The 26,537-nt window shown below is 36.2% G+C and overlaps 1 protein-coding gene across 1 annotated transcript; it reads right to left on the reverse strand.

The window, feature by feature from the left end:
• Positions 1-26,501, reverse strand: LOC146483023 (uncharacterized). The gene is made up of 8 exons (XM_085106428.1): positions 26,392-26,501; positions 24,575-24,855; positions 24,377-24,482; positions 23,754-23,826; positions 23,259-23,367; positions 22,933-23,077; positions 21,100-21,183; positions 1-1,940 (listed from the first exon to the last, which is right to left on the reverse strand). The coding sequence occupies exons 2-8, from the start codon at positions 24,853-24,855 to the stop codon at positions 1,794-1,796; spliced, it is 945 nt and encodes a 314-aa protein (XP_084962554.1). The 5' UTR covers positions 26,392-26,501; the 3' UTR covers positions 1-1,793.
• Positions 26,502-26,537: the final 36 nt, after the last annotated feature.

Below are 26,537 nucleotides of genomic sequence, written 5' to 3' on the forward strand. Positions count from 1 at the left end.
TTTGCCAATTTAATTTATTTCTTAAAATTTTCAAATATACTTCTTTGATATGAAATCTTTACAGAACTTTGCAATTTTCATATATAATTAACAATATAAATTTGTCTTACAAATTAACTCTGAAATATATAAAACAGTAACAACAATAATATAAACATTTTCTTAACAATACATTAATTATTTACAGCAGGGTATAGACAAATTATCTAATAAAATATAATAATTATTATTATTTCAAGCACACAAATGTTATAACGCATTAAGTTAAATGTATACATGCATTAACTTAATTTACAAAAGGCTCTAAGATCATTTTAGTGGTTAAATCCTCCATGCCAACCTCTTGTGCGAAAATATTGGGATAAAGACACCACTAAATCTGAACAACAACATGAACTTGTAGAATAAATATATGAAAACCTTTTCTGGGGGAGGGAAGGCACTTTCTGGACATCAAATCTGCAGGTGGTGTTGAATATCAAGTTTACATAATTAACTGCTGTCAATATTAATTATTATAACCTATTTGCCAAAAGATAATGCATTGAGTAGAAATGTGATTGGTTTCCTGCTAAAGGCATATTAATAATGACAACTGATATACTGTCACTACTAAGCTTAATTGGAAAGCCACCACTTTGAAATGAAATAGAAAAATTGTACTTTCTCTTTCTAGTCTCGTTTACCCTTAGTTAATTGGTAGTTTTATCCTGTGGTTGAGCAATACATTAAAAATATATAATATATATTTAACAATAAATATTATTCCACGAGCATACGTTGGATATGAGATGATAGATAGCCAACAAAGCACTTAGTGCCAAGTTGGCAATAATCATCTCATATCCAACAAGCGCGAGTAGAATGATTGTTTTTAAGAAAATAATATTGCTAGATCTTGCTGATTTTGCTTAGCAAGAACAACCAGGACACAATTCAATGGTAGCTATTTCTCTGGCATGGTATAATGGCTCATATACCATGGCTGCTATATAAACCAATCAAATCCCAGGTGCATTATACAATGATCCAGTTTTTAAAAAACCATCATCATCTTCCCTCTTCATTTCCTCGGGAACATTACATGTCATAGGAGATACTGGAAAGAGATTGTAGAGGCTCTATGTGCCAGGTTTAGGCGTTATGAAGTCAAGGACTCTGGTTGTTCCAGCCTTGTTGATAAGGCTGGGGTTGCAAAAATTGTCATGGATGGACGGAATTTTTTTGTCAGAATGAAAGACAAAACATACACAATCCTTCAGCACTTGTTGTGGGGGCTTGGTTAGCCTGTGCCCCCCCCCCCCCCACCCCCCAAAACCTAGATTTGCCACTGTAGAGTTAGGAATGGTGATGGAACTGGAAGCGCACTCAGAATCGGAAGCATAAAGAACCTACCATTGCACTGTGAATCAAAAAATGGAGACGGAATCACAATTGGAAGCTCGATGGAATCGGAATCACAAGGATCAGAACATTTCCTTTTTCTTCCAATTCCGCTTCTGATTCTGTCACTTGTGATCAAGTGTGAACTGGTTGATCAGAATTGGAAATGCAAGCACAAGAATCAACCAATCACATAGCTTATTGCCAATCACTTTACACAAGATTTAGAATGGAAAAACATGGCAGCCTTCCACCATTTTGAACAAAAGTGAGGCTTCTGTTATTGCTTTCATTGCATTGATTCACAAAAGGTCAGAATATTCTTCTGATTCCAACTCCGATTCCCATTCTGCTTCTGTCACTTTTGTCGCTAGTGTGAACAAGGCAATAACAACCAATAACTTAATTATCTACTTGTTATTCAGGGAGATATGACTATGATCTTTTTTGACTGAGCAGGTGTGGGTGTTCCCTTCTTGTTGACTGTTTTCTTCTTTGGACTGATCTTTCTCTTCAGCTATTGACCGCAACTTGGCTATTCTTCTTTCTTGTATTTTCTACAAGAATTCAAATCAAAGAAGAATGCTTTTGCTTACCTGACAGCACCAGCATACAAGAGATTGCTTAAATTAAGGATGGTGCCTACTAATACCGAAGTATTTTTGTGCAGTTTGTGACTTTGTCGAAAAAGCAGATCTTAGCAAGGGCTATTGAAATCCAAAAAGAAAATTGGGGGTAACCGTGCATTTTTTGAAGATAATTAAGCAACAATCATTACTCTAACAATTAAGATGCCCGGCTAACGGCATTAACACGGAATGCTTAATGTAGCCCCAATTATTCCCCATTGTATGTTTCGCAGATATCTAAAAACTATCCTCCCTTGGCAATTGAAATAATTGTCTGAATGATTTTATTCAGATATATTGCGTGATACTTATCGTTGTGTTCCTAGGAATCATACCAGAAATAGCCCTGCAAGAACGTCATGACCCCGCTGAACTGGTCTGGCCTCCTATAGCTCTAATCCTTCGCGTTGATTATTCGATCTTTTTTTTGAAACGGAGTTTCTTTGCTGTGAACTCTCCCAATTTCCACCGTTTCAACTGTCAAGTACTACCTAGAAGTTATTATTTCGATTTACCGCTTGAAAAAGGTTTGTTTTCTCTCTGAAAACCGCAGATCAGTCTTAAATTCATAAATGTGGCCACCATTGAACAAAGACAACTTTTCGAAATGATGACTTGCTTTGACGTCACACAGGTAGAGATAAGTGGGTCCCCTCCCTCGTGATATACGAGCCGATAATAGATTTGGATTGGGCTGTTTTTGTTCAAGACAATCAGAACAATAAATCCCTTCTGGGAGAGGGTAGAATTTAATCAAGGTTTAATGAATAAATCAAATAATGATTTGACGTCACACAGGAAGGGATGAGTGGGTCCCCTCTCTCGTGATATGTGCCCGAATAATAGATTTTGATTGGCCTGCTTTTGTTGAAGACAATCAGAACAATACATCCCTACTAGGGGAGGACACATTTTAATACATAAATTAATTTGTCGATTTGTGACTACGACGAAGAAAAAACAAGATGCCTGCTATACTGGCATTACGCGTGATGCTGGGGCTGATTCATTTATTCCAACTATATGCTTCGCCGATTGATAAAACTATCCTTGCTAATGGAATAGTTTGAGTCACGACGATCGCGTTACGTTGTTTCCCTTGTGTTACGCGACTTAGACTTTCACCGGAAATGTGTGAAATTCCATTACGATAACGTAAGCTTCTCAATGACCTCTTTTCAGTCTCGCGTCGTGGTCTAAGACTGTCAAACAAAGCACGATTCCTTCGCCATGAACTCACCAATTTCCACCGTTTTAAATGTCGAGTGCTTCTTGGAAGTTATTCTTTCAATTTGCCACTTTAAAATGGTGAAATTTCCATTTGAAAACGGCACACTTGAGTCCAGAACATGTTATAAACAATATGGCGCCACAATTTAATGCAGTTTTAATGAAGAAATCAAATGATGCGCTGACGTCACACAGGTAAGGGTGAGTGGGTCCCCTCTCTAGCGATATAAGTGACAAGAATGGATTTAGTAGATAGATAAGGAGAGACCTGGGACAATAAACAAACTAGCCGTGGGGTGTCTTAAAATCCCAAGGTCACGAAAAAAAAAAAAAAATCCCAAGGTCACGGAAAAAATAAAAATCCCAAGGTCACGAAAAAAATAAAAAATCCCAAGGTCATGAAAAAAATTCCAAAAAAATTCAAAGGGACTTTCCCTCAGCCTTCGCGGAGGCCGGTTAATGAGAAAAAATCAAAGGGACTTTCCCTCGGCTTAAACTTCCGGTTATTAATGAGAAAAAATCAAAGGGACTTTCCCTCGGCAAGCCGAAATATTTTCACAGAAATTCTGTAAAAATAATTCATTCTCTTTTGAAATCATACTTAACTCCCTCTATAACTATTCCCCCATTTTTAATAGCATCAGCAACTCTATTAGCCGATATTTTCAGTTTCTCCAAGGCTTCCTTTCTTGTGTTGAACTCAAGCCTTTCATTTGAAGATTCAAAAACAAACTTTCTCAATTTTTTACCTTTGGAAGGAAATCCAAAAGCTTTTTTAAGCTCCTCATTAGTGTAGGCCATTTTGTTATGAATTCTTTTTTTCTTTGCCATTTTCAAAAGACTCGCATGAATTGGATAAACTGTGATTTCATCACTTTTTGAAATAATTTGGTTTAAATAATCAAGTGATGAACCATTGAAAGAAATTTGAAAAATATCTTTTCCACTCACTAAAATTTTTAATTCAATTTGTTCTTTTTCCATTTTATTTATTTTTTTAAAAAATTTATTTTTTCAAAAAAAAATTTAAAAAAAAATTTTAAAAAAATATATATAAAATGGCAAGTAAGACCTCAAATCCAAAAAACCAAACGCCTTTTTACTCTCGTTGGTGGGGAAACATAACCAATTATTTGGAAGGTTGGAAAAATTATTTTTGGGATATGTTTAATCCCTCCCCTTATCAAGAGACGCCAACAGAAATTAATGAACCAACAACAAGAGTCACAGAAACAGCAACAGCATTGAGTGGTTTTGCAAGACAATTTCGAATTCAAAGAGAAGGAAATTATGATGAAATAGAATTCATGCAAATTGTCAAACCAGATATTTTGAGAATAATGAGACAAAATCGACAAACAAGGATGAGACTCATTCTCAATTGCTATATGACAAGAACTGATTTGACCAACGGAAATATTATAGATGCGTACCCATATTTTCATTCTCAAACAATTGAAAATCTGGGCGCTATGCGCCCGATCCCTGGAGGGGATCATGAAGGGATAAATGAATCAGAAATCATTGACTCTATGATTGAAACAATCGAAGAAAGATTTCAAAATTTCACTAACAGAGGATCAAACTGGGTTCTTGAAAGAGTTCTGTCACTTGACGTTCAAATGGCACAATACATTCCACTCAGAGGGAGATCATACATCCCACTACCGAATGTTCTCAAAAACAAAAAAGCAATTATCAACATCAAAAATGAAGACAATGAGTGCTTCAAATGGTGCATCACCAGAGCTCTTTTTCCTGTCAATAAACATCCTGAAAGAATTGACAAAAATCTCAGGGAAAATTCAAAAAGACTCAATTGGAATGGCCTGAAATTTCCAATTGATTTGAAACAAATAACACATTTTGAAAAATCAAATCAAAACATTTCAATCAATGTCTTTGGTTATGAAAAAAAAGCTGTTTATCCTCTCAGGCGTTTCAAAGGAGAAGATTCCCGAAGGGGGAATCGGAGCGAAGCTCCAGAAAGACAACACCAAATCAATCTTCTTTTGATTGCTGAGGGTGAAAAAAAGCATTATTGCCTCATAAAAAACATGAGCAAACTATTGTCAAGTCAAATAACAAAACATAATGGATCAATTCATATTTGTTTAAGATGCTTGAATGCTTTTCAAACAAATGAAAAACTTGAAATTCACAGAGATTTGTCAAAGCAATGAATTCATCGAAATGCCAAAAGAGGGAACTTTCATCGAATTCAAGAATTACATTCGCTCGCAAAAAATACCATTTGTCATTTATGCTGATTTTGAGTCACTTGTGGAACCCATCAGCGGATGTCAACAAAATCCAGAAAAGTGCTTCACCAACCAGTTTCAAAAGCACAAACCTTGTGGGTTTTGTTATCACATCAAATGCTCTTTTGATGAAAAGCTTTCAAAAACAGTAACTTATCGAATGAAAAATGAAGATTCAGAAATCTCTCAAATCTTTGTTGAAATGATTGAAGATGATATCACAAGGATTCAAAATATTCCAAAAAAGCCCCTGATTATGACACAAAATGATTGGAAAGATTTCAACGAATCAACAAAATGTTGGATATGTCAAGAAGAATTTGAAAAAGACGAAAAAAAAGTCAGAGATCACTGTCACTTCACTGGAAAATTCCAAGGAGCAGCTCACAACTCATGCAATCTCCGATACAGAAAGCCATGGTTCACTCCAGTAATTTTTCGCAATCTTCAAAATTATGACGCTCATCTTTTCGTCAAAAATCTTGGAAAAACTGAAGGTGACATCAGATGCATTCCAAACAATGAGGAAAAATACATTTCATTCACAAAAAAGATAGTTGTTGGTTGTTACATTGACAAAGAAGGAAAAGAACATGAAGTCAAACACGACATCAGATTCGTTGACAGCTTCAAATTCATGGCATCTTCTCTTGATGCATTAGTCAAGAATCTGGAAAGAGACAAAAAGATTGAAACAAAAAAAAGTCTCCTAAAAGAAAAAATCAGGGAAAGAGGAAAAACCCTTAAGGAAGAAAAACTGACTCCAAAAGAAAAAGATGAACTCGGAGAAAAACTCAACCTTCTTTCAAAAAAAGGAGTTTATCCTTATGACTTTATGGACAACATCAAAAAATTTGAAAAAACAAATCTTCCCCCAAAAGAAAAATTTTATTCAAAACTCAATGATGAACACATCACACAACAAGACTTCGAGCATGCACAAAACGTTTGGAAAACTTTCAACTGCAAAAACATGGGAGATTATCACGATCTTTATCTCAAAACAGATGTTTTGTTGCTTTGTGATGTTTTCGAGGAATTCAGGAATGTTTGCCTTGAAAACTATGAGCTTGATCCAGCATGGTATTTCACCTCACCAGGTCTTGCATGGGATGCATCTTTGAAGAAAACACAAGTCAAACTCGAACTCCTAAATGACATTGACATGCTTCAAATGATTGAAAAAGGCACAAGAGGAGGTGTTTCAATGATTTCAAACAGATTTGGAAAAGCAAACAACAAATATATGGGAAAAGATTTTGATCCAGAAAAACCTTCAACATTTATCCCTTATCTTGACGCAAACAATCTTTATGGCTGGGCAATGTGTGAGCCTTTGCCTGTTGGAGGATTTGAATGGGTGGATGAAAAAGAATTTGAAAACTGGAGAAATTTTCCTTGTGACTCCGTCACCGCCCACTCCGTGGGTTGCATTCTTGAAGTTGACCTTGATTACCCAAAAGAACTTCATGACCCCCACAATGATCTCCCACTTGCTCCTGAGAGAATCATTGTCAACAATATTGAAAAACTAATTCCAACTCTCAACAACAAAGAAAAATACGTGATTCATCACAGAAATCTCAAGCAATATCTCCAAATGGGTCTCAAACTGAAAAAGATTCACAGAATCATCAAATTCAGAGAAGAACCTTGGTTGAAATCTTATATTGAACTCAACACAAAGCTCAGGGCAAACGGAAAGAATGATTTCGAAAAAGATTTTTTCAAACTCATGAACAATTCTGTTTTCGGAAAGACCATGGAAAACATCAGGAAAAGGGTGGACATCAAATTGGTTAACAACAGATTTTCAGCATTGCGATTCGCTGCAAAACCAAACTTTGAAAGTTGCACAATCTTTGATGAAAATCTTATTGCAATTCACATGAAAAGAGTGAAACTTCTTTTCGACAAACCAGTTTATTGTGGAATGGCAATTCTTGACATTTCCAAAACTCTCGTCTTCGACTTTCACTTCAATTACATCAAACAGAAATACCAAGAAAAAGCAAAACTGCTTTTCACTGACACTGATTCTCTTTGCTATGAGATCGAAACAGAAGACTTTTTCAAAGACATTTCAAATGATGTTCATGAAAAGTTTGACACATCAAATTTTGAAAAAAACCATCCATCAAACATTCCAACTGGATTAAACAAAAAAGTCATTGGAATGATGAAAGACGAAGCTGGGGGAAAAATCATCGAAGAGTTTGTTGGACTCAGGGCAAAACTTTATTCTGTGAAAATGCATGAAGGAAAGGAAGAAAAAAAGTGCAAAGGAATCAAAAAATCAGTCATCAAGATTACAAAGATTGTCTCATTTCAGGAAAAAAGCAAATGAGATCAATGAATATCATCAGATCACATAAACACGAAATTTTCACAGAAACAGTCAACAAGATTCCTCTTTCTGCAAATGATGACAAGAGAATCATCAGAGAGGATGGAATTCACACGTTTGCACATGGGCATTATAAAATAACAAAATGAATCCAGAAAACATTCCATTCAATGCTTTGATTGTTGGTCCAACAAATTCAGGAAAAACAACTTTTATTGTGAATCTTCTCAAAGAAACATTCAATAAAAAATTTGATTTCATTTTCCTCCTTTGTCCAACCTTCGTCAACAACAAAACCTGGGATAATTTTGCTAAGAATGACAAAGATTTTTTCATTACCATCCCAGAACACCATCACATCAATGACTGGCTCAAAATAATCTCCTTTGCCTTTGAAGGAACAAACACATTGATCATTCTTGATGATTGTGCCTTATCAAAAGATGTGAAAAAAAGGACGAATGAACTTGTGAAACTTGCTTTTTCTGCAAGACATTCAGGAATCAGCGTTTGGGTTCTCACTCAACAAATGTCAAGCATAGCAAAACCTTTCAGAGAAAACATTGCTTCTTTGATTCTTTTTTTCACCCCATCAGCAAAAGACATGAAAACAGTATTTGAAGAATTCGCAGGAGATTTGACAAAAGATGAAAAGGAAAAATACATGAAAGAGTTGAAAGAAGTCAAATTTTCTCATCTTGATTTTTCCCTCAGGCATCCTTTTGAAATTTCTTTGAACTGAAAAAAATTTCCATTTGATTTAAAATGGAAATCCAAGAACAAGAATCAATAAAAGAAGTCATGGCGCTTCTTGAAACTGAACCCCAACCGATTGAAACAGATCACAGAGAAAATCTTGCCATTTTGGCAGCAAGTGGCCAATGCAAGGAAATGATTGGAGTTGATCTCACACAAGATCAAATCAAAAGACTTTCAAAGAAAGATGTTGAAAAATATTTCAAAAGATATGAAGCTTCTTTGTCTTCGAAAACTTGTGGTGCAATTGTTGAAACATTTTTGCAAGCCAGTGCAAAAGCACTTTGTTTTTTTCTTCCTCTTGATGAAAAAAAGTTTATGAGTGGATTGAAAAATGATTTTATTGTGAACAGAGAACTCAATTTGATTGCTGGAAGTCTTTATTTGAAATACGAAAAATACATGGCTGCTGCGAGTGCAAGTCTTTTGGCAGCAAACAGTTTGAAACTTGAAGAAGGAGCGAAGAGAAGCGAAGAACCTGTGAAAGAACCTGTGAAAGAAATTGAAGAAGAACTTGATAAGAACCTTTGAAAGAAGCTGTGAAAGAAATTGAAGAAGAACTTGATAAGAACCTGAGAAATAACTTGAAAAAAATTCAAAAAAATTCAAAAAAAAGTTTTTTTTATTTTTAAATAAAATGGAAAGTCTTCAAACATTATCAGCCAGAGTTCTTGCAAAAAATGATTTCAACAAGAATTTTTTCCATAAAAAACTCATGTGTCATTGGGAAATCAGAAATGCAAAAAAACAAGAAATTTTCGATCAATTCAGTGTTTATGAAAATTTTTGTCTTGAAATTGAAAAAATCCTTGATAACACTTATGAAATTTCCGAAAAATATTATAGTTTTATTAATTCAGCAACAAATGGACAATATAATGATTTGTTTTATGAAATTGAAGAAATTTTAGAACCAAATTATGAAAAAAATTATCAAGATCCTGATGAAATCAGAGAATTTTTAAATGAGTCAATTGAAATTCTTGATTGGATAATAGAAAACGAAAAATCAATTCAAAAAAAAGTTCAAGAAAAAGAATCGAAGGAAAAAAAAATTGAAGAAATAATTTTGAAATTTGAGGAAGTTCACGATGATTATCAAGATTTTGATGAAGATGAAGATGGATACGACAAAAATATTGCAGCAAAAGAATCGATTGAAATTGAAGAAATTGAAATAATCAAAGATTCATTGGGTGATTATATTGGAAAAGATTATTTGGATGGAATTGAAACTATAAAAGAATTTTTGGAAAAAAAATTGTTTTTTATTTGAGTTTTTCCAAAAAACTGATTTCATTTGGAAACCAAATGAAATTAATCTTCAAGATCAAAAAATGACTCGATCTCTTCATTCGTCAAATCATTAATCAAAAATTCATTTACTTTGACTTGCTTTGCATTAAGGTTGAGAAGCACACCGTTCTTTGAAAATGATGAAAAACACGCCAGAACACAACCACGCATCTTGATTTCTCTGTTTTCATTGAAACATTTGCTTTGATCCATTCTTTTGTTGAACTCATCAAAAAATGGAGTATTTTTGTCCATCGAAATGCCGATGCCACCAAAACAAGTAACATTTTCTTTGCCAGCCAAACGATGGATCCGATCAAAAATCTCGTAATCGACAGGTTTCAGAAAAAGTTGCAGCCTTTGACCATATTTTGTGATGACAAAATCACCCTTGAGTTTTTGGAGAAGATCTTTGCCATCGTATTGAATTTTTTCGAAATTGTTGCCTTTGTAACTTGATGGTATCAATTTGAATTTTTCAGGTTCAAGAGTCATATTTTAAATAAAAAAAATAAAAAAATTATTTCATTATTATTTGCATTGATTTTAACAAAAGAAAAAGAGAAACGGAATAACCAAGAAACTTGTGAAATAAAGGAGTTTTTTTCTCATTTTTAACAAGTTCTTTAACATCCTTCAAGATATCCTTTTTCAACCTCATCTCGTGTTTGAGTCTGTCATTGAAGACTTGCATGAGTCTTGTCTTTGTTTCTCCCGTTTGGTTTCGAAAGAAATGAAATGTTGACTCATGATTTTCTTGAAGATTGTCTTTTTCAAGATATTGCCGATGTTTTTGTCTGTTTTCTTCTGATTCATTTTTGAAATATTCCAAAAGCACTTCAAGTTCTTCTCTGTTCAATTTTTCCATTTTAAATGAAATGACAAGAAATTGAAAAATCATTTAAAATGGAAACTCAAGAAGCTGAAAAAATCAAAGAACCTCAAACAAGTTCTGAAAAGAAAGAAAAACCTGATTCTGAACAAATCACAACAACAACAAAACAAACAGTTCCAAAAAATCCAGGAAGAATTGCGGCTGGAAAAAAACTTGCTGAACACAACAAAAAGCACGTGAAGCAAAGAAAAAAGCAAAAGAAGTCACTCTAAGCGACACTCAAGAACAAAAAGAAAACCCTATATCAACTGAAAATGAAAGCGAACAAAGCAGTTCATTTTCACTCACTCAAGTGCTTTCTGTTGCCAGCATTATTGTTTCACTTGCTGGATTGTATTACAAGAGGGAAGAATTGAAACATCTTTTCAAAAATAAAAGCAAAGTGGGAAGCGAAAAAGCACAAAAAGAATTGATTGATCACATGACGCCGCAGGCGTCGGTGCAAAGCACCATGGTCGAGGTTGAGAGGCAAAATATTGAAAGAAAAAAATCTCCAAAATTAAAACAAATGGATTAATTTGTTTTCTGAAATAAAATGTCAGACAATAAACTCGTGAAAACAATGACTGATGCTGCAACAATCACTGGATTGGCTGCAGGATTTGGGTGGATTGCAAAGAAAGTAATCAAAGAACCCATGACTTCTGATCCTTCCTCAAATCTCATGAATTATGTGAAATTCACTGTAATCATTGCTGCCTCATTGGCAACAAAAGATTATCTTAAAAAACAAAAAATATTGCCAAGTTAAAATGGCAAGCATCGCAATCATGATTGGAGGAGCAATAATCAATGCAACCGCCTTTGTTGGTGGATCTTATCTCGCAAAATTTCTTTCTGGAGATTCAGAATCAGCCTCACTCAAGGAAAAAAAGAGACACAACCTGGCAGTTGAAAAATATCAAAAAGAACTCGAAAAATATGAAGAAAATCGAGCAAAACTGAATGATTGGATTCAAACAAATGACAGAATAAAAGATGAAGCAAAACAAAATTTCGCAAACAATGACTTTGCTTTAAAACTTTATAACAAGGCTCATCAACAAAAAATTGATCATCTCAAAGAACCTCAATTTTCAGACTTTTACCAACCAAGCGAATCTCAAAAACAGGGAGAGTTGATCTTTGTTGGAACATCAGCTTTGGCTATTGGATTTGCAGCAAGTCATTTCCTTTAAAAATGTCAAACAAAAAATTGTCAAAAATTTATTACTCCCCAAAAGGATATTGGAAAGGCTTTCAAGCAGCGAAAAAACTTTCTCAAGAAGCCAATGTTCCAGAAGATGAAGCGAAACTTTGGTTGATGAAACAAGCAATCTGGCAAATCTACCTGCCTGTTCCAAAAAACATCCAAAGACCAACATTTGATGTTGAACTTCCCAATGCAGTTCATCAAGCTGATCTTCTCTTTCTTCCTCACGACAAACTCCCAAGAGGGAGAAAAATATTCAAATATGTCTTGACTGTTGTTGATGTTGCAAGCAGATTCAAAGCTGTTGAACCTCTCACTTCAAAAGATTCCTCTGAAGTTTCAAAGGCTTTTCAGAAAATTTACAAAGGACCTTTGAAATGGCCAAAAATTCTTCAAGTTGATCCAGGAAGAGAATTCATGGGTGAAGTCACAAGGGAAATGTTGAAACATGAAACAAGAATCAGAAGAGGAAATCCAAATGTCCACCGTGATCAAGGAATTGTCGAAAGATTCAATCGAACTTTGGGTGAAAGACTTTTCAGTTTTCAATATTCCCAAGAAATGAACTTTAAATCTGGGGAAAGATCCACGGAATGGGTGAAAAGGCTTCCTGAAGTTGTGAAAGCATTGAACAATGAAACAACTCTCGACTGACAGGAAAGAGGCCAATTGACGCAATCAAAGATAATGTGGTTGATTCGAAGAAACCAAATTATTCCAGACCTGTTGGGAAAAATGAAAAGAGGCTCGATTCTTCAGTGAATGTGAGGTTTCTTTTTGCTCCTGGTGAACTTGAAGGAGGCCAAAGAAGAGCAACTGATCCGAATTGGTCTCTGAAAGTTTTTTCAATTGACAGAGCAATTGTGAATGAGAAAGAACCGGTTCTTTATTATTTGAAAGATGGTCCAAAAAGAGGATTCGTCAGAGAAGAGTTGATGATTGTTCCTCCTGGAACTGAATTGCCTCTGGTTTGAAAGCGAGCGGAGCGAGCATGAGCGGAGCGAAAAATTTCTTTTGATTGATCAAAAAGAAATTCAGTATGCCACACTCTCAAGCTCTTTGTTCAAAATGCTGAATTGTGCATCAGCCAAGATGAACATGTGGCATTTGACATTTCCTGATCCACTTGCTGTTCTTTTGATTGACAAATAAACACCATCTTTTGTGTTCACCAATCTCATTCCACTTCCATGAAGATCATTGTCTTTCATGCTCCTGAGATCGATGAACAATGCAAACTTGTCTCCAGCAAAGAATTCAGTTGCGTTCATTGAAGAGTTTTCCTTTCCAAATCTTCTGAAAACTTCGTCAAACATGTCTCTCGTTTTCATGCCTTGACTGAAAATCTTGTTTGGAACTCCATTCACGTCAACTTTTACCTCTTTGATGTCAGGATTGAATGTTTTTTCTGAATCTCTTGCACCTGCAGTGTAAGGTTCGAAAAAAAGGAGGAGGATTCCCTTCATTGATCTTCTTGGAACATTGATTGACTCGTTGATGATTGAGTCTGTTCCCTTTGCAATTGTGATTGTCTTGTGATGAGTGACATGCTCAAACATGAAACGATCTCCGTTGAGAAGATTTGAATTGACTTCATCTGAAAGCTTTTTGCTTTGAATAACCTCATATTCAAGCTGAATGTTTGTCAATTCATATGCAAGTTTTGTTGCATCCGATCCCTTCACAACACCGCTTGCAGGAGCAAGGGTCAATTCAAAAACCTGTTCATCAGACAAGGCTCTTGGATAAAAAACTCCATGATCTTTCAAAATTTCGCGATCAAGTCTGATTCTGTATTTGCTTTTGAAGATATCATTGAGCTTGTTTTCCTTCACGACTGAAGAAGTTGGTTTGTCTCCAGAATTGGATCTGATTTTTGAGAGAGCCTCAGATTGAATTCCCTCACTCAACATGTTTTCTCGTTCGTGTTTTGTCAAAAAGAGATCTTCCCATAGCTTGAAAAGATCCCAACCGTCTGTGTCAACAAGAATTTCTCCAGCAAACTTGATTTTCAATCTGGAAACCAACGCTCTTGAAACATTGTTCACCAGAAAATTATTTGCATGACCACTCACATTCAAATAAAAAATCAACGCAAGTGAATCTGGAACCAAGACTGTTCCCTCATGAAGCTTTGGGACTGGAATCCTGAGTGTTTCACCTGGGGAAGCTTTGTTTGGATTGAATGTGACTCTGTGAACAGTTCTTTCTGCCTTGAGGGCGTTTGATGTTTTTTTCTCAAAATTCGGATTGATTTTTTCACTGACTTCCATTTTGATATAATATTTTTAAAATGACAGAATACATTCCTTTAGATGAATATGATCCTGATGAAGAAGATAAAAATGAAGATAAAGATGATGATGAAGATTCTGATCAAGAAATAAACAATCCCAGTGAAAGTACTCCAAAGACAACAATGAACAGAGATTATGGAAAAGAAGGAGCAAGACCAAAAACTGCAAAAACATCTTTCATTGAAGGTGAAACTCAAGGTCGAAAAACTTGGGGAAACTCGCAATCCCTCACAAAAGATGCATGGGATGATCTCAGTATATTATACCCAAATGCAAAAGATGATAAACTTGAAGCTTCGTTTTTCAAAGATAAGATAGAAGTCAGGATGAAAAAAAGTGGGAAAAAATTCTACCCATTAATGACCAAAGAGCAAACAACAGGAAAAGAAAGATTAAACCCACAATTGCCAAAAGAAATATTATCTGCTTTAAGAACTGATGCTGAATCTTTGATCGCTAAAGATAATTCTGAAATAAGAGAAAACCGGCAGAGACTGAGAGAAGCAGAAAAACAATTGAAACAAGCAGAAAAGAATGCTAAAGAACTCCAAAAAAATGCTCAAGAAATCAGAGATTATAGAAACGAACTCGAAAAAACGCAAGCAAAAATTGATGCACTGGAAGAAGAACATGGTTCGAATCTTGAAAATCAAACAGAATTGCAAAGACTGAAGCAAATGAAAAAGAATTTGCAAAACGATCTTGAAAATGCAAAAAAAGAAAATGTAGATTTGCAGAAACAAGTGAAAGCGAAAGAAAAAGAACAAGCAAAGGTTGACAAACTCAAATCTGATCTTGCAAAAAAACAAACAGAAGGAAACACTCTTGAAGAAAGGCTCAACACGACAAAAACCATTGATGAACTGAATGAAAGAGAGGCTGAGCTGAGGAAACAAATTGAAACTGACAAAGTAATCCTAGAAGATGAAAACACTTCTTCCCAACTGAGAGCAGAAGTTGAGGCACGAATTGCAGAAAATGAAGAGGAGCTTGCCAGGCTGGGAACACAAATTGAAGAAATAGAAAGAGAAATACCTCTTCGAGAGAAAATCAAAAACATTTTCAAGAGATATGGATTCACAGTTTTTGCTGTTTTCGTTGCTGTTGGTTCAACAATCGGTGTGATTGTGAATGCGCTCTCAAAAGGACTCAAATCTGTTGCCAAAGGAGTTGGAAATGCTTTGAAAGATCTTGGAAAAAAGCTTGGTCAACTTCTTCCTGGATTGATTGGTTCAATTGTCAGTTTCATCTTCAAAACTGCAGGACAAGTTGTTGGATTCCTTGGAAAAAACGCTTGGCTGTTGATTCTTGCTGTTGCAGTTTTCATGGTTGAAAGGATTCAAAAGAAATTTAAAAATTGAGTTAAATCCATTGGATTGGACTCAGCGAAAAATCCGATAAATGGCAAATGCTCCGAGTGATGCCGCAATGATGACTCCAGATTTCAAAGTTTCGTGGTTTGATTCTTCTTTTTCTTGGTTTTCACTCGCTTCCTTAAGTTTTTTTGTGACTTGTTGTGAATCCAAAGACGGTGGTTTTGTTTTTTTGTTTTCATTTTGTTTCTCTACTGTATTTGAAGGATGCGAAGTTGATCTGTTGGTTTTTGAAGACCCTCCATCCATCTTCCTGACTCCAACTTTTTTCAAGTCAACATTGACATCAGAGTTGACTCCGAGTTTCATGTTTCCAGTTGCTTTTTTCAGATTGTTGTTGTATCCAACTGTGCTTTGAGTGTTCATAACAAGATTTGAAGGCATCAACCATGTTCCTGGTGAGATTGCAAGATCAAGCCTGACTTTTGCCTCATCAATCGCAAGTTGAAATCTTTGGATGCTTTTTGACAAGTCAGGCTGTCTGATTGCATCTTCCATGAGGACGAGAAATTCTCTTTGAGCTTCCTTTGCGCCTCCAAATTCACCAAGGATTGATGATCTGACGTTGACTTGTGCTCCAAGAATGCAATAAACGAATGCTTCAATTGATTGATTGAGTCTTGCCATTCCTGCTTGAGAAAGTCCATTGAGAGGTCCGTTTGGCATGAAAAATTCAAACTGTTTGTCAGCTCCTTGATCATTTCTGATGAAATCAATTCTGTTTCCTTTTGCGTCAGTTCCGCCTTCATCGGAGAATCTTTGACTTGATGGGTTTTGAAGGGTTGCTGGAGGATAAGTCCAATGCTTTTGTGCATAGTCTCCTTCTCCTGGATAAAATATGTTAACATATCCAAGTCCAAAATTTTGACCAAAGGTGAATCTGAAATCTGCGGTTGGCGAGATTTGAAATTCTGCACAGATTCTCTTGTATGAAGGAATGTCGAATTTGTTTTCAGTTTGACTGAATGTGGGATCACCTGGGAGAGCAGATTCACTTTGAATTCCTCCCATTTCGAAGAGAATCCTTCTTGTTGTGAAATAAATGTGGAAAAGAAGAAAGGATTTGATTTGAGGTGGGAGTGAATTGACGAGATTTCTTGAAATGCCTGATGCTGTTGTTGCGCACCAAAAGGCAAAGTTGAGTTGTTGCAGCCAATGGTCAATGTTTGGTTGATTCAGCCATTTTCTTGATTCTTTTCCTGTTTTGTGAGAGATCTTTGTTTTCGTGAATATTTCTCGGAATTTTGTTGTGAAGCTTTCATTTGGTTTGACAAAAATTTTGACTGGTTGGTTGAGGATTTCCCCAAAAGATTCGGGGATTTTGGCTGAGAATGGAACAGCTGGAACTGGATTTGAAGGATTTGAATTGAGAATTAGCTCGATTGGAAAGCCTCCAAATCCAAGAGCTTTCTTCATTTCAACAGATCAATCTTTGAGATTGGGTGAAACAATTTGCCAATGTTGACCGGGAACAATAACCAAATTTATTTGGGCTGTTGCGTGTGTTTTGTCGGTCATATCCACTTGTGCAACGAATTTGCTGAGGTCAGCGTTGGGAAATTTGGCTTTGAAGTTTCGCCATGCTTTTTCTTCTGCTTGTTCGGAAAGTCGTTTTGCTTCTTTTGGGTGGGAATCTATCCATTTTAACAAGTTTTCCATTTTTTATCTTTTGAAAAGAAAATGGTTGTTTTGAATGTTTTGACAAATTCAAATGATCACACGGTTTACTTTGATGAACCAATCGAAAAATTTGAGTTCATCAGGTTGACCAGTTGCTCTTTTTATAATTCTTGGTTTAATTTGAAAGAAAGAGGAGAAATCAGCATATTTGATGACAAAAGCGTTAGTGCTGTCAATAGAATTTATCCTGGAAATTACACTCTTTACACAATCGGTAAAGATATAAAGAAAATACTTGAAAAAGAAAACATCAAAGTAAAACTTGATGACCAAAAAGGTCCAGTTGTGATTGAAAATCCTCTTGGGAGAAAAGTTATTTTTGATCGTGACCTGACTCATCTTCTTGGTCTGATTGATATCAGTCAGGACGTTTAGCCAAAAGCCCAACGACGGCACACTCTGAAAAGTGGAGATACCATCATCAATCGTTTGGCTTCATTCAACAACCTCTTCATCAACTGCGATCTCGTTGATAAAAACGAAAATTTTTTCAATGAAAAACCTTCAAATGTTTTGGCGTGTTTTGACATCAAAGGAAGGCCTTTCGAAAGAGTTGAATATTCATCAAAACATAGCCCGTTTCGGAAAATAGCAGGTGGGAAAAAGATTATCGATTCTTTGCGAATCACAGTGACGGAAGAAACTGGTGAGGTCATCGATTTTAATGGGCTTCCGTTGAGATTTGAATTTGAAATTATTTGAGATCTTTTAATAAAATGAGTGAACAAAATATTATTCCAAGTGCTCCTCAACTTTATCCTTCGCTTCAAAGCGAAGTGAACGAAGTTGGCACTGAGTTCAGATTGAAAAAGATTTGTGATTGTCAAAAACAACTCGAAGACGAAATTTCTCATCACAAACGAGTCAGCAAAAAATACAAGAGAGCAAAATCAGTCGCTTCGAAAATAACATCCATTTCAGTTTTTTTGACAACCGTGTTGGCATCAAGCAGTGTTGGAACTTCATTGAGTGGAATCGGGATTGCCGTCGGAGTTCCTTTGAGTTTGACGGCATTGGTGACGACTCTCATATCATCGGCTTCAATGGCCGGAAGTGCGAATTTTGAAAGAAAAGTTAGAAAACACGAGAAAACGGTTTCTCTCGCTGAATCGTCGCTTTTGTCAATGAATCGATTGATTTCAAAAGCATTGAAGGATGGATTTATTTCTGATGGTGAGTTTGACTCGCTTTTGCGAGAGGTTGAAAAATATTTTTCGATGAAAGAGCGTCTTCAAAATAAACAAAGGAAGGAAGTAAAAGCGGAAAGCGAACCGACGAAGCCAGTTGATGTTGATGCCTTGCCAAAAAAAACTCGGATCCCTTCTTGACGTAGCGAGTTAAGAGTTGAATTTGAGAAGAGATCGGGTGGTTTTTCGTTGTTTATTTCAAGAGATAAAACAATTCTGTGAAATGATGAAATGCTTTCCCGCTGACATGTCAAAACTTGGTTAAGCCTTCCATACCTCTGCGTCATTTTTACAAATTAACTCAATGTTCGCACAATTCTTTTGAAAAAAGTTAAGAGGAAGTTTACATTTCAATAGTCTTGGATATTCCAATATCAGTTTGTGAAGTTTCATTAAGAAGTAGGCATGCGACCTTGAGATGTTGATATTGTTTCGCAAAATCACAGTAAATGATTCACGACATAATTCTTTCAGCTCTGAAAGAATGTCGCCTTGCATTGAAGAATAAAACAAAATATCTCGATGTGCGTTTCCAACAGCTCTTGATAATGTGTTGATGGTTTCCACACAGTCTTCAGGGGAGTCCCTTTTTATCTCAATCTGATGGTAACACTTGCTTCTTTCCTCGTTGACTGAAGACTTCAATGTATATTCAATAACAGCAAAGTTACTTCGTCCTGATGAGGGATTAGATGATGTTCCAAGCTCAGGAAATTTCGTCAACATTTCTTTCTTTTCATTTTCAACAAAATCCTTGCCATCTGGAAAGCGAATAACAATCCTCTGTGTAAAAGCTTCGAGGTAATTCGCAAATTCGGCGAAACGCTTCTTGTTCATGTCTTTACTGAAATATTCCTTCCCCTTCAAAATCATCTTAAATAAAGAATCTGTCTGATGCATCAGGCAATTCCTGATTGGTTGATAGAATCGTACGACTGTCATATGACCTTGAACACAATGTAAATTTGCATTTTGATGAACGGCGTTTCCTGAAAAGCATATTTAATAAGATGCGAAATTTTCATTTTTGCAAAGCGGAACAAACTGTCAATATAAAGTCGCTTCGTGTGACAAACATTGTTCCTTTATTGGTTAAAAAAAACAAAGACCTGTCAAAAAAATTTAAAAAATATTTATTTAAAATGGAAAACGATTTTCTCGATTTGAAACTGAAAGTAAGAGGAAAAGGCCTCTTCGATTTGTTTCTCGCCAGAAAGACAAAGAATGATTTAATTGAATTAATCAAACAAAGCGATGAAATCATTGTGCAACCTGCTCGTTCTTCGCTTGTTGAAATAGCGAAAAAGAAGCAGATAAAAACAACGTAATTTTCACGAAGAATGAGTTGGAACAAGCGCTTGGTCTTTCTTCAAAAAAAGACAAAATGAAAAAGCCTTATGTTTTTTCAAACGCCAGAAGTCGATTTGAATTCGCCACAAGAAAGGAAGCGATGAACAGAATGAATCTTTGCGCGGTTGGAATTGCAAATGCTGCGAAAAATGGAAAAATAGTGATTGGCGATGTTAAGTATGATTTCAAAAGAGAATAAATTATTTTTACAGAATTTCTGTGAAAATGTTTCGGCTTGCCGAGGGAAAGTCCCTTTGATTTTTTCTCATAAACCGGCCTCCGCGTAAGCAGATGAAAAGTCCCTTTGAATTTTTTTGGAATTTTTTTCATGACCTTGGGAATTTTTTATTTTTTTCGTGACCTTGGGATTTTTATTTTTTCCGTGGCATTTTTTTTTTTCGTGACCTTGGGATTTTAAGACACCCCACGGCTAGTTTGTTTATTGTCCCAGGTCTCTCCTTATCTATCTACTGATTTTGATTGGCCTGCTGTTGTTGAAGACAATCAGAACAATACATCCCGAGTAGGAGAGGGGAGAGTTAAATGAATAAATTAATGTACCGATTTGTGGCTACGACGAAGAAAAAAAAAAACAACAAAGAAATCGACCCGTTTTTAGACACGGTATGCCTCCTCAGGGCATCCCGCGTAAAAAGATACCCCACCAAAACCTAGACACGGCCTGCCCAGCGGGCATTCCGTGGAAAAAGCGCTAAAATACAAAGCAATGTATGATTTTTTTCCAAATTGAAGCTTAATTATCTCTGAAAAATGCATGGTTACCCCCATTTTCTTTTTGGATACTAAAAGTACTTGCTAAGTTCTGCTTTCTCCACATAGTTTTAAGCTGCGCAAAAATATCCCTGTATTAGCAGGCACCACCTATTAGGAAAGCCGAGTATCTCAAGATGCGCAGAATGTATGCGCAGTAACAATAATAGGCACCGTCCTTAAATATTTATTTTTACCAAGGCAAATAAAAGAAATAACATGCATGATAGGCAAACGTTTGCAGATAGACACCAAGGGGACTGAGCTGAATGCTAACCTTAACAGGTGCTGAAATATACCAGCATAAAACAACTAGGTACTACTCCACCCTAGATAGGATGCAAGTCGGAATCGCAGGATAGCCATAATAAAATGACTAGGAGTGATACTACTTCCCCTGGTTGGGATGCTAGTTGATCACAGGGTACCCAGCATGACAGACTTGCACTCACCTCACGGTATTTAGAAATAGCGATGTCTTTAATCTGCAAGGGATTCAATGGCCCTTGTACACTGCTTTCTCGTCTGATGAACACCTTCAACATAAAAACAAAAGACATCTTTAATTAAAATGCCATGTTCTTACATTTTATAATTTAAAATTTAAAACGTTCTCTGGTTCCTGTTGTCTTCAGATAAAATAAGAAGAGAATATGAAATGAGGACTAATAAATACAAATAATGTACAATACAGGTGATAAGTGTGAAAAAATTATTTGTTAAGAAGAATAAGGTATTGATAAGGAAGTTAGCATGAGTTGTTGTCAGTGTCAACAGTTTTTGCGGTATGCCAGGACTTAATAGGGTCTTAAGGTAATAATTAGTCAATGATTGAGGCAATAATTTTTCATCAATCAATCATCAATTTTCAAATCAATCAATCCACCAATCAATCAATCAATCAATTTTCTTACATTAATTTTATTAAGTATTTGTTGTATATAGTTCTACACCATAGTTGTCTGACTTAAAAGAAATTCCCATCTAACTGGTATAAATATGATGTGAAGGGAAGACTTAAGTACAGTGGTTGAAGTGACAGCTGAGGAGGGGTTTATAGTCTCATACTGCCAAAATAATATTAATAAATTAATGATATCATCAAATAAGACCACACATCCCATATAGTTCCTGATGTACCATTCACACATTGGACCGAGTCTAAGCCAGCTCGGACAAAAAATCAACTTAGTTTATTTTTAATATTTTTTACCTGTGTTTTTATGGTGTGAATTAAACAACAGATTCAAAGATGGATGAAAGCCCATTCATTTGCGTCCTTGATGAGTTTTGGAATAAAATGGCTCCAGGAGCAAGTCTGGGTTCTAATTGAGGAGGTGAAGGCATCAAGGGCCTATGTTGAATTTTAGGTTGATGTTTGTTTCAGTCTTTATTGAGAATACAGCCAAACTACAGGGTCAACATGGACTTGAGGTTCTCGCATGAACTGTTGCAGTCCACATGCCAAAAATGATGGCAATTTAAAGGAAATACTTAGGAACAGACTAAAAAAGGAATTTTTCTTTCTGTTTTCTTTGCCAGATCCAAGACAGTTGATTCAAGAAACTCTGAGGCCCATTATTTTCCCAGAATATGGTGCCAGCGTATCTTTGATAAAAACCCAAAATTCAGCTATGATTCAACATAGGCTTCCCTTTACACCACTAACCCTTCAACTTTTAATCCAGTTAAATGCAATTTAACTAAGTTAACAACAAAGAAAAGCTGGCATTCATTGGGCGGTCAGCGGCTTTTGGTAGGTAGCGCATGTGCAGAGCACTGCTTTGTAGTGGCGTTTAAGCGTGGCGGTTCGTAGCGGTTTTGTGGATTTTGTTGGATTGTCATGGTTTTCTGCTACTCCCTCCCTCTCCCCTTGTTTCCCTTTTCCACTGCTTACGCAGTGTGACGGGTGTCCGGATGACTAGGCGTGGGGGCTCATGGCTGGGTTGCGGGGATTGCCAGCCATGGGTGCGTATTAATGTCTAGGGGCTGGCTGGTCACAGTGGAGGCCCCTGGGACTTCCCGGGCACCCTTCTTCCACTCAGCTTAATGCAGTTGTTAACCAACAGTTAGCAATATACTGTGAGCAGTCTCTCTTTTGCTCGAAAATCCATGAGGAAGAACGTAAAAAACTGAGCGAGCAGAGTATTCGAGGGGCAAGGCGCAAGTCAAATACACAAGTGGCAAAAGCTGTGAGTTTTCGTGTTTGCTCAGTTTTGTTTTTCGCTCTTCCCCACAGATTTTCCATCAAAAGAGAGACTGCTTATTAGGCATTTTTGTTCTACCTCATGTTTTCCTGTTTCATACAACTCTCCCTTCTCCCCAGCCTTGACTGCAATCTCTATAACATAGACATCGTTCATGTATGTAATGCGATCTTCTCTTCTTTCGCGAGAAGTTTGCCTGTAGATTACAGGGATAAACTTGACCCTGGAGGAAAGATAAAAGACCAATAAAAGACCTGATTTCATTACTCACAGTCATCACCATCATCATCACTGTAGAGTTTAATGATTTAAAGCTGATTTGAAATTACAACGGAAAAAGGCAAATGTGATATATTTTCCTTACTGACTGCCAGTCAATTTCCCTTATTGTATCACCAACCAACCTGTAAAGAGATGGAGAGACTTTTGGCAAAAAGGCAGCAAGTTCTCTGTCTATGGTATCTGTGATCCTCCTTCTCATATCAAGAGAGCAACGAATGCCACAGATTTTTCCTAGTAAAGATATCATAGAAATCAGTCACTGAGATGTAAGTTGTTTTTTTTTAACAACAGATGCAAGATCAACACTTAACACCAACAAAAAAAGTCCAGCCAGAAGCGTGTTGTATAGATTGAGGCTCAATGATCTCTTCATTGCATTGTTGTTTCCTTAGACAAGAAACTTTGCTCCACATTGTCTCTCTTCACCCAGGTGTATAAATGGGTACTGCGACATACTGCTGCGGGTACCAACCCTGCAATGGGCTAGTGTCCCATCCAGGGGGGAGTAGCAATACTCCTAGTTGCTTCATGCTTCATGCTACTGAAACCGGGTTAAACTCCGGCAGTGTGGGCCACTGAGGTTCATAGTGTGATTTTCCCTTTCATATATTACTTACCATTGTCCAATATTCCAGCCATCAAAACTCCACCATCAGAGTTTAGGAATGCACTGCCATACTTCCTAATGTGCTAAATTAAAATTAAACAGATATCACCATTCAATTCTGATATTGAAAATAATAAAGAATTGGAGCAGGGAGAAGGTAATATAATATTAGAACCTGTGGGGATTCTGCCAAAAAAATTTAAAAAGATATTCAAACATTGCTCAGTTTTTGCATAGTCAGTGAACTGTGTGCAGAAAAAGAAAAAATAATAATGCCAAATGCCCACAATCTACTCAGTTAGCAGACTTTTGTATAATATTAGCTAGTGACAGATAAATTGACAATTTTTAGCACATGAAATTCAACACAAGCTGCCTGCTAGTTGTACATCCATGTTCACACCCCTTTCTAGTTTAAACAACACAACACAGTGTCCAAGCAAGAGCTGCAACTTTCACTTTAAGTACGTCTGTGATTCATGGCTGTCTGTTTTCTAGCAATACCTTCTTGAGGGAGGGGTGGGAGTGGGCGAACGGGTTTTACCTTTTTTGCCAAGGGATATTTTTGTTGTTGTTTTTGTTTTGTTTTTTTTTTTTACAGAAAGGAAGCAAAAAATATAACATCCTTCATACCTCAGGCAAAATGGTGATGGGGTAGTTTCCACCCCCAGTTTTAAATTCATGATGCCGACTTTCCGTCACTGGTATGACACTGTCATACACGTAATAGGATTTTTGCCTGTGAGGAAGATCAAGAAAAATCGCATTAAAAAACACACACTCATATAAAAATGATCTCTGAAATGCTGTTTTCGCAATCCCCTAACATACCGCCATTCTAAGGAAGCCTTCTTTACACTGAAAGGTTCCAAAGGAGTCATGATGTATCTTGCTGATCTTAATGGACCAGCCGGTGTTGTGAATAAGGATGACGGCACTTCCTGTGTGTACGTTCTACTTGTGAGTGCCTTCACTGCCACTGCTATCTTGTTACGTATACCTTGGCCAACTTTCTTAACGAGCGACACCATCCTTGACTTCTTACTAGGCTGAGCAAGTTGGTTGCCCTCGCTATCATCTTCCTTTCTTTTCCTTTTGTTGAAAAAATTCATCTGTTGGTTTGAAAACAACAAGCAGAAAGAAAGAAAAACGTAATTATGCAAACTTTGATTTAAAGGTGCACTGATACCAGTTTTTTTTTAGTAACATATCAAACATTTAAGGAAGAGTGTTTTATCCCATTGCCAAACACTTAGACGGGGTTGAAAAACTGAGGCACACCTGAGTTTTTTTTTTTTTTTAATTAAAACCAACTCCAAGATGTTTGGAAATCATATGCGAGTGTTTGATATAGCTTCTCAAAACATTAATAATTCTTGGAAAAATTCAGAGCAAAAGTTCACCAAATTTTATGATAATATTAGATCATGTTAGATCACCTTTTCCACAGACTTAATTTCTGAATTTTACAATTTGGTTCCATTCGTCTATAAAAGCAACAGCCGCTAAATTATTCAAAATGGCCACCACACATAGAAATATCTGAGGATAATCAGCTTTTATTCATGTTTTATTCATAATGATCGATGTAAGGGAAGATTTAAATTTTATGACGGGTACAAGTACATTTATGTTGAATTTATTTCCTGGCATGCCAAGAACTTGATAGTGAAAATGAGCTGGATAACTCCTTTATAGCAGCATCCCACCAGTTTCATGGATTAAGGACGGTGCCTACTATTGTTACTGCGCATACATTCTGCGCATCGCGAGATACTCAGGTTTCCTATGGGTGGTGCCTACTAATACAGGAATATTTTTGCGCGGTTTAAAACTATACGGAGAAAACAGAACTTACCAAATGCCTTTTGTATCTCAAAAGAAAATTGGGGGTAACCATGCATTTTTCCGAGAAAATTAAGCTTCAATTTAGGAAAAAATCCCATACATTGCTTTATATTTTGGCGCTTTTTAGAGATATTGTTGCTTAATTATCTCTGAAAAATGCGTGGTTACCCCCAATTTTCGTTTTGGATTCCAATAGGCCTTGCTAAGATCTGCTTTTCCCGCATAGTCATAAACCGTACAAAAATACTTCGGTATTAGAAGGCACCGTCCTTAAATCAGTTATTTACCTGTTGACTGAAAATATTAAATATAACCTTTCTTGTGAGCCAACACAGCACTTATCCAGTGATCTCACGTCAATTAGTCTGTATTTTTTGTTACATATTTAGTAGTACTGCACTAATCTAATTGGGCGGTTGATTGACTGACTGACTGATTGATTTCAAGGGTAATCGATCAATCGATCGATCGATCAATATTGATTTATTCAATGATTCATGCAAATAGTAAGCACAGTTATCCGTATTATAAATAAGTAACAAACAAATAGACAATCTCTCTCCTCCGTCTACAAATATAACAGAATAAACGACAGCCTAAAAAAATGATTACGGTCCATTTTGATCGATGTGATGAAAGTGGAGGGGTATACGTACAGAACAAAAGACGATTAATTAAAGCACAATCGAAGAATCCGTGCATCCGTGCATATCATTATTTCACGGACTGCTTCCTTCCTTCTCTCTACTTGGTTGTTTTTGTAATTTGTCATATCCACGATAAGATGATTACGAGCTTACCTTGACGATCTTTCAGCATAAATATCAGTAAACTTTGAATATGTACACATTTGCTGCAGGGAATTGCTGTTCGGCTCAAATTTGACCGCGCACATTCGCACCTCGACTCCACGTGAGCCGAGAATCTCATACCCAGGACTTTCGGG

This window comes from Pavona decussata, unplaced genomic scaffold (assembly GCF_977016875.1).
Source record: "Pavona decussata unplaced genomic scaffold, jaPavDecu1.1 SCAFFOLD_40, whole genome shotgun sequence".
In the NCBI taxonomy this organism is placed as follows: Eukaryota; Metazoa; Cnidaria; class Anthozoa; order Scleractinia; family Agariciidae; genus Pavona; species Pavona decussata.

Bases quoted from the DNA above. Each gene is read 5' to 3' on its own strand.
- LOC146483023 (XM_085106428.1), bottom strand. From the start codon at position 24,855: ATGAATTTTTTCAACAAAAGGAAAAGAAAGGAAGATGATAGCGAGGGC. The intron at 23,827-24,376 runs GTATGAAGGATG...ATTTTAATTTAG, and splicing joins CCATCACCATTTTGCCTGAG to CACATTAGGAAGTATGGCAG. The intron at 1,941-21,099 runs GTGAGTGCAAGT...GAATTCTTGTAG, and splicing joins CTATTTCTAAATACCGTGAG to AAAATACAAGAAAGAAGAAT.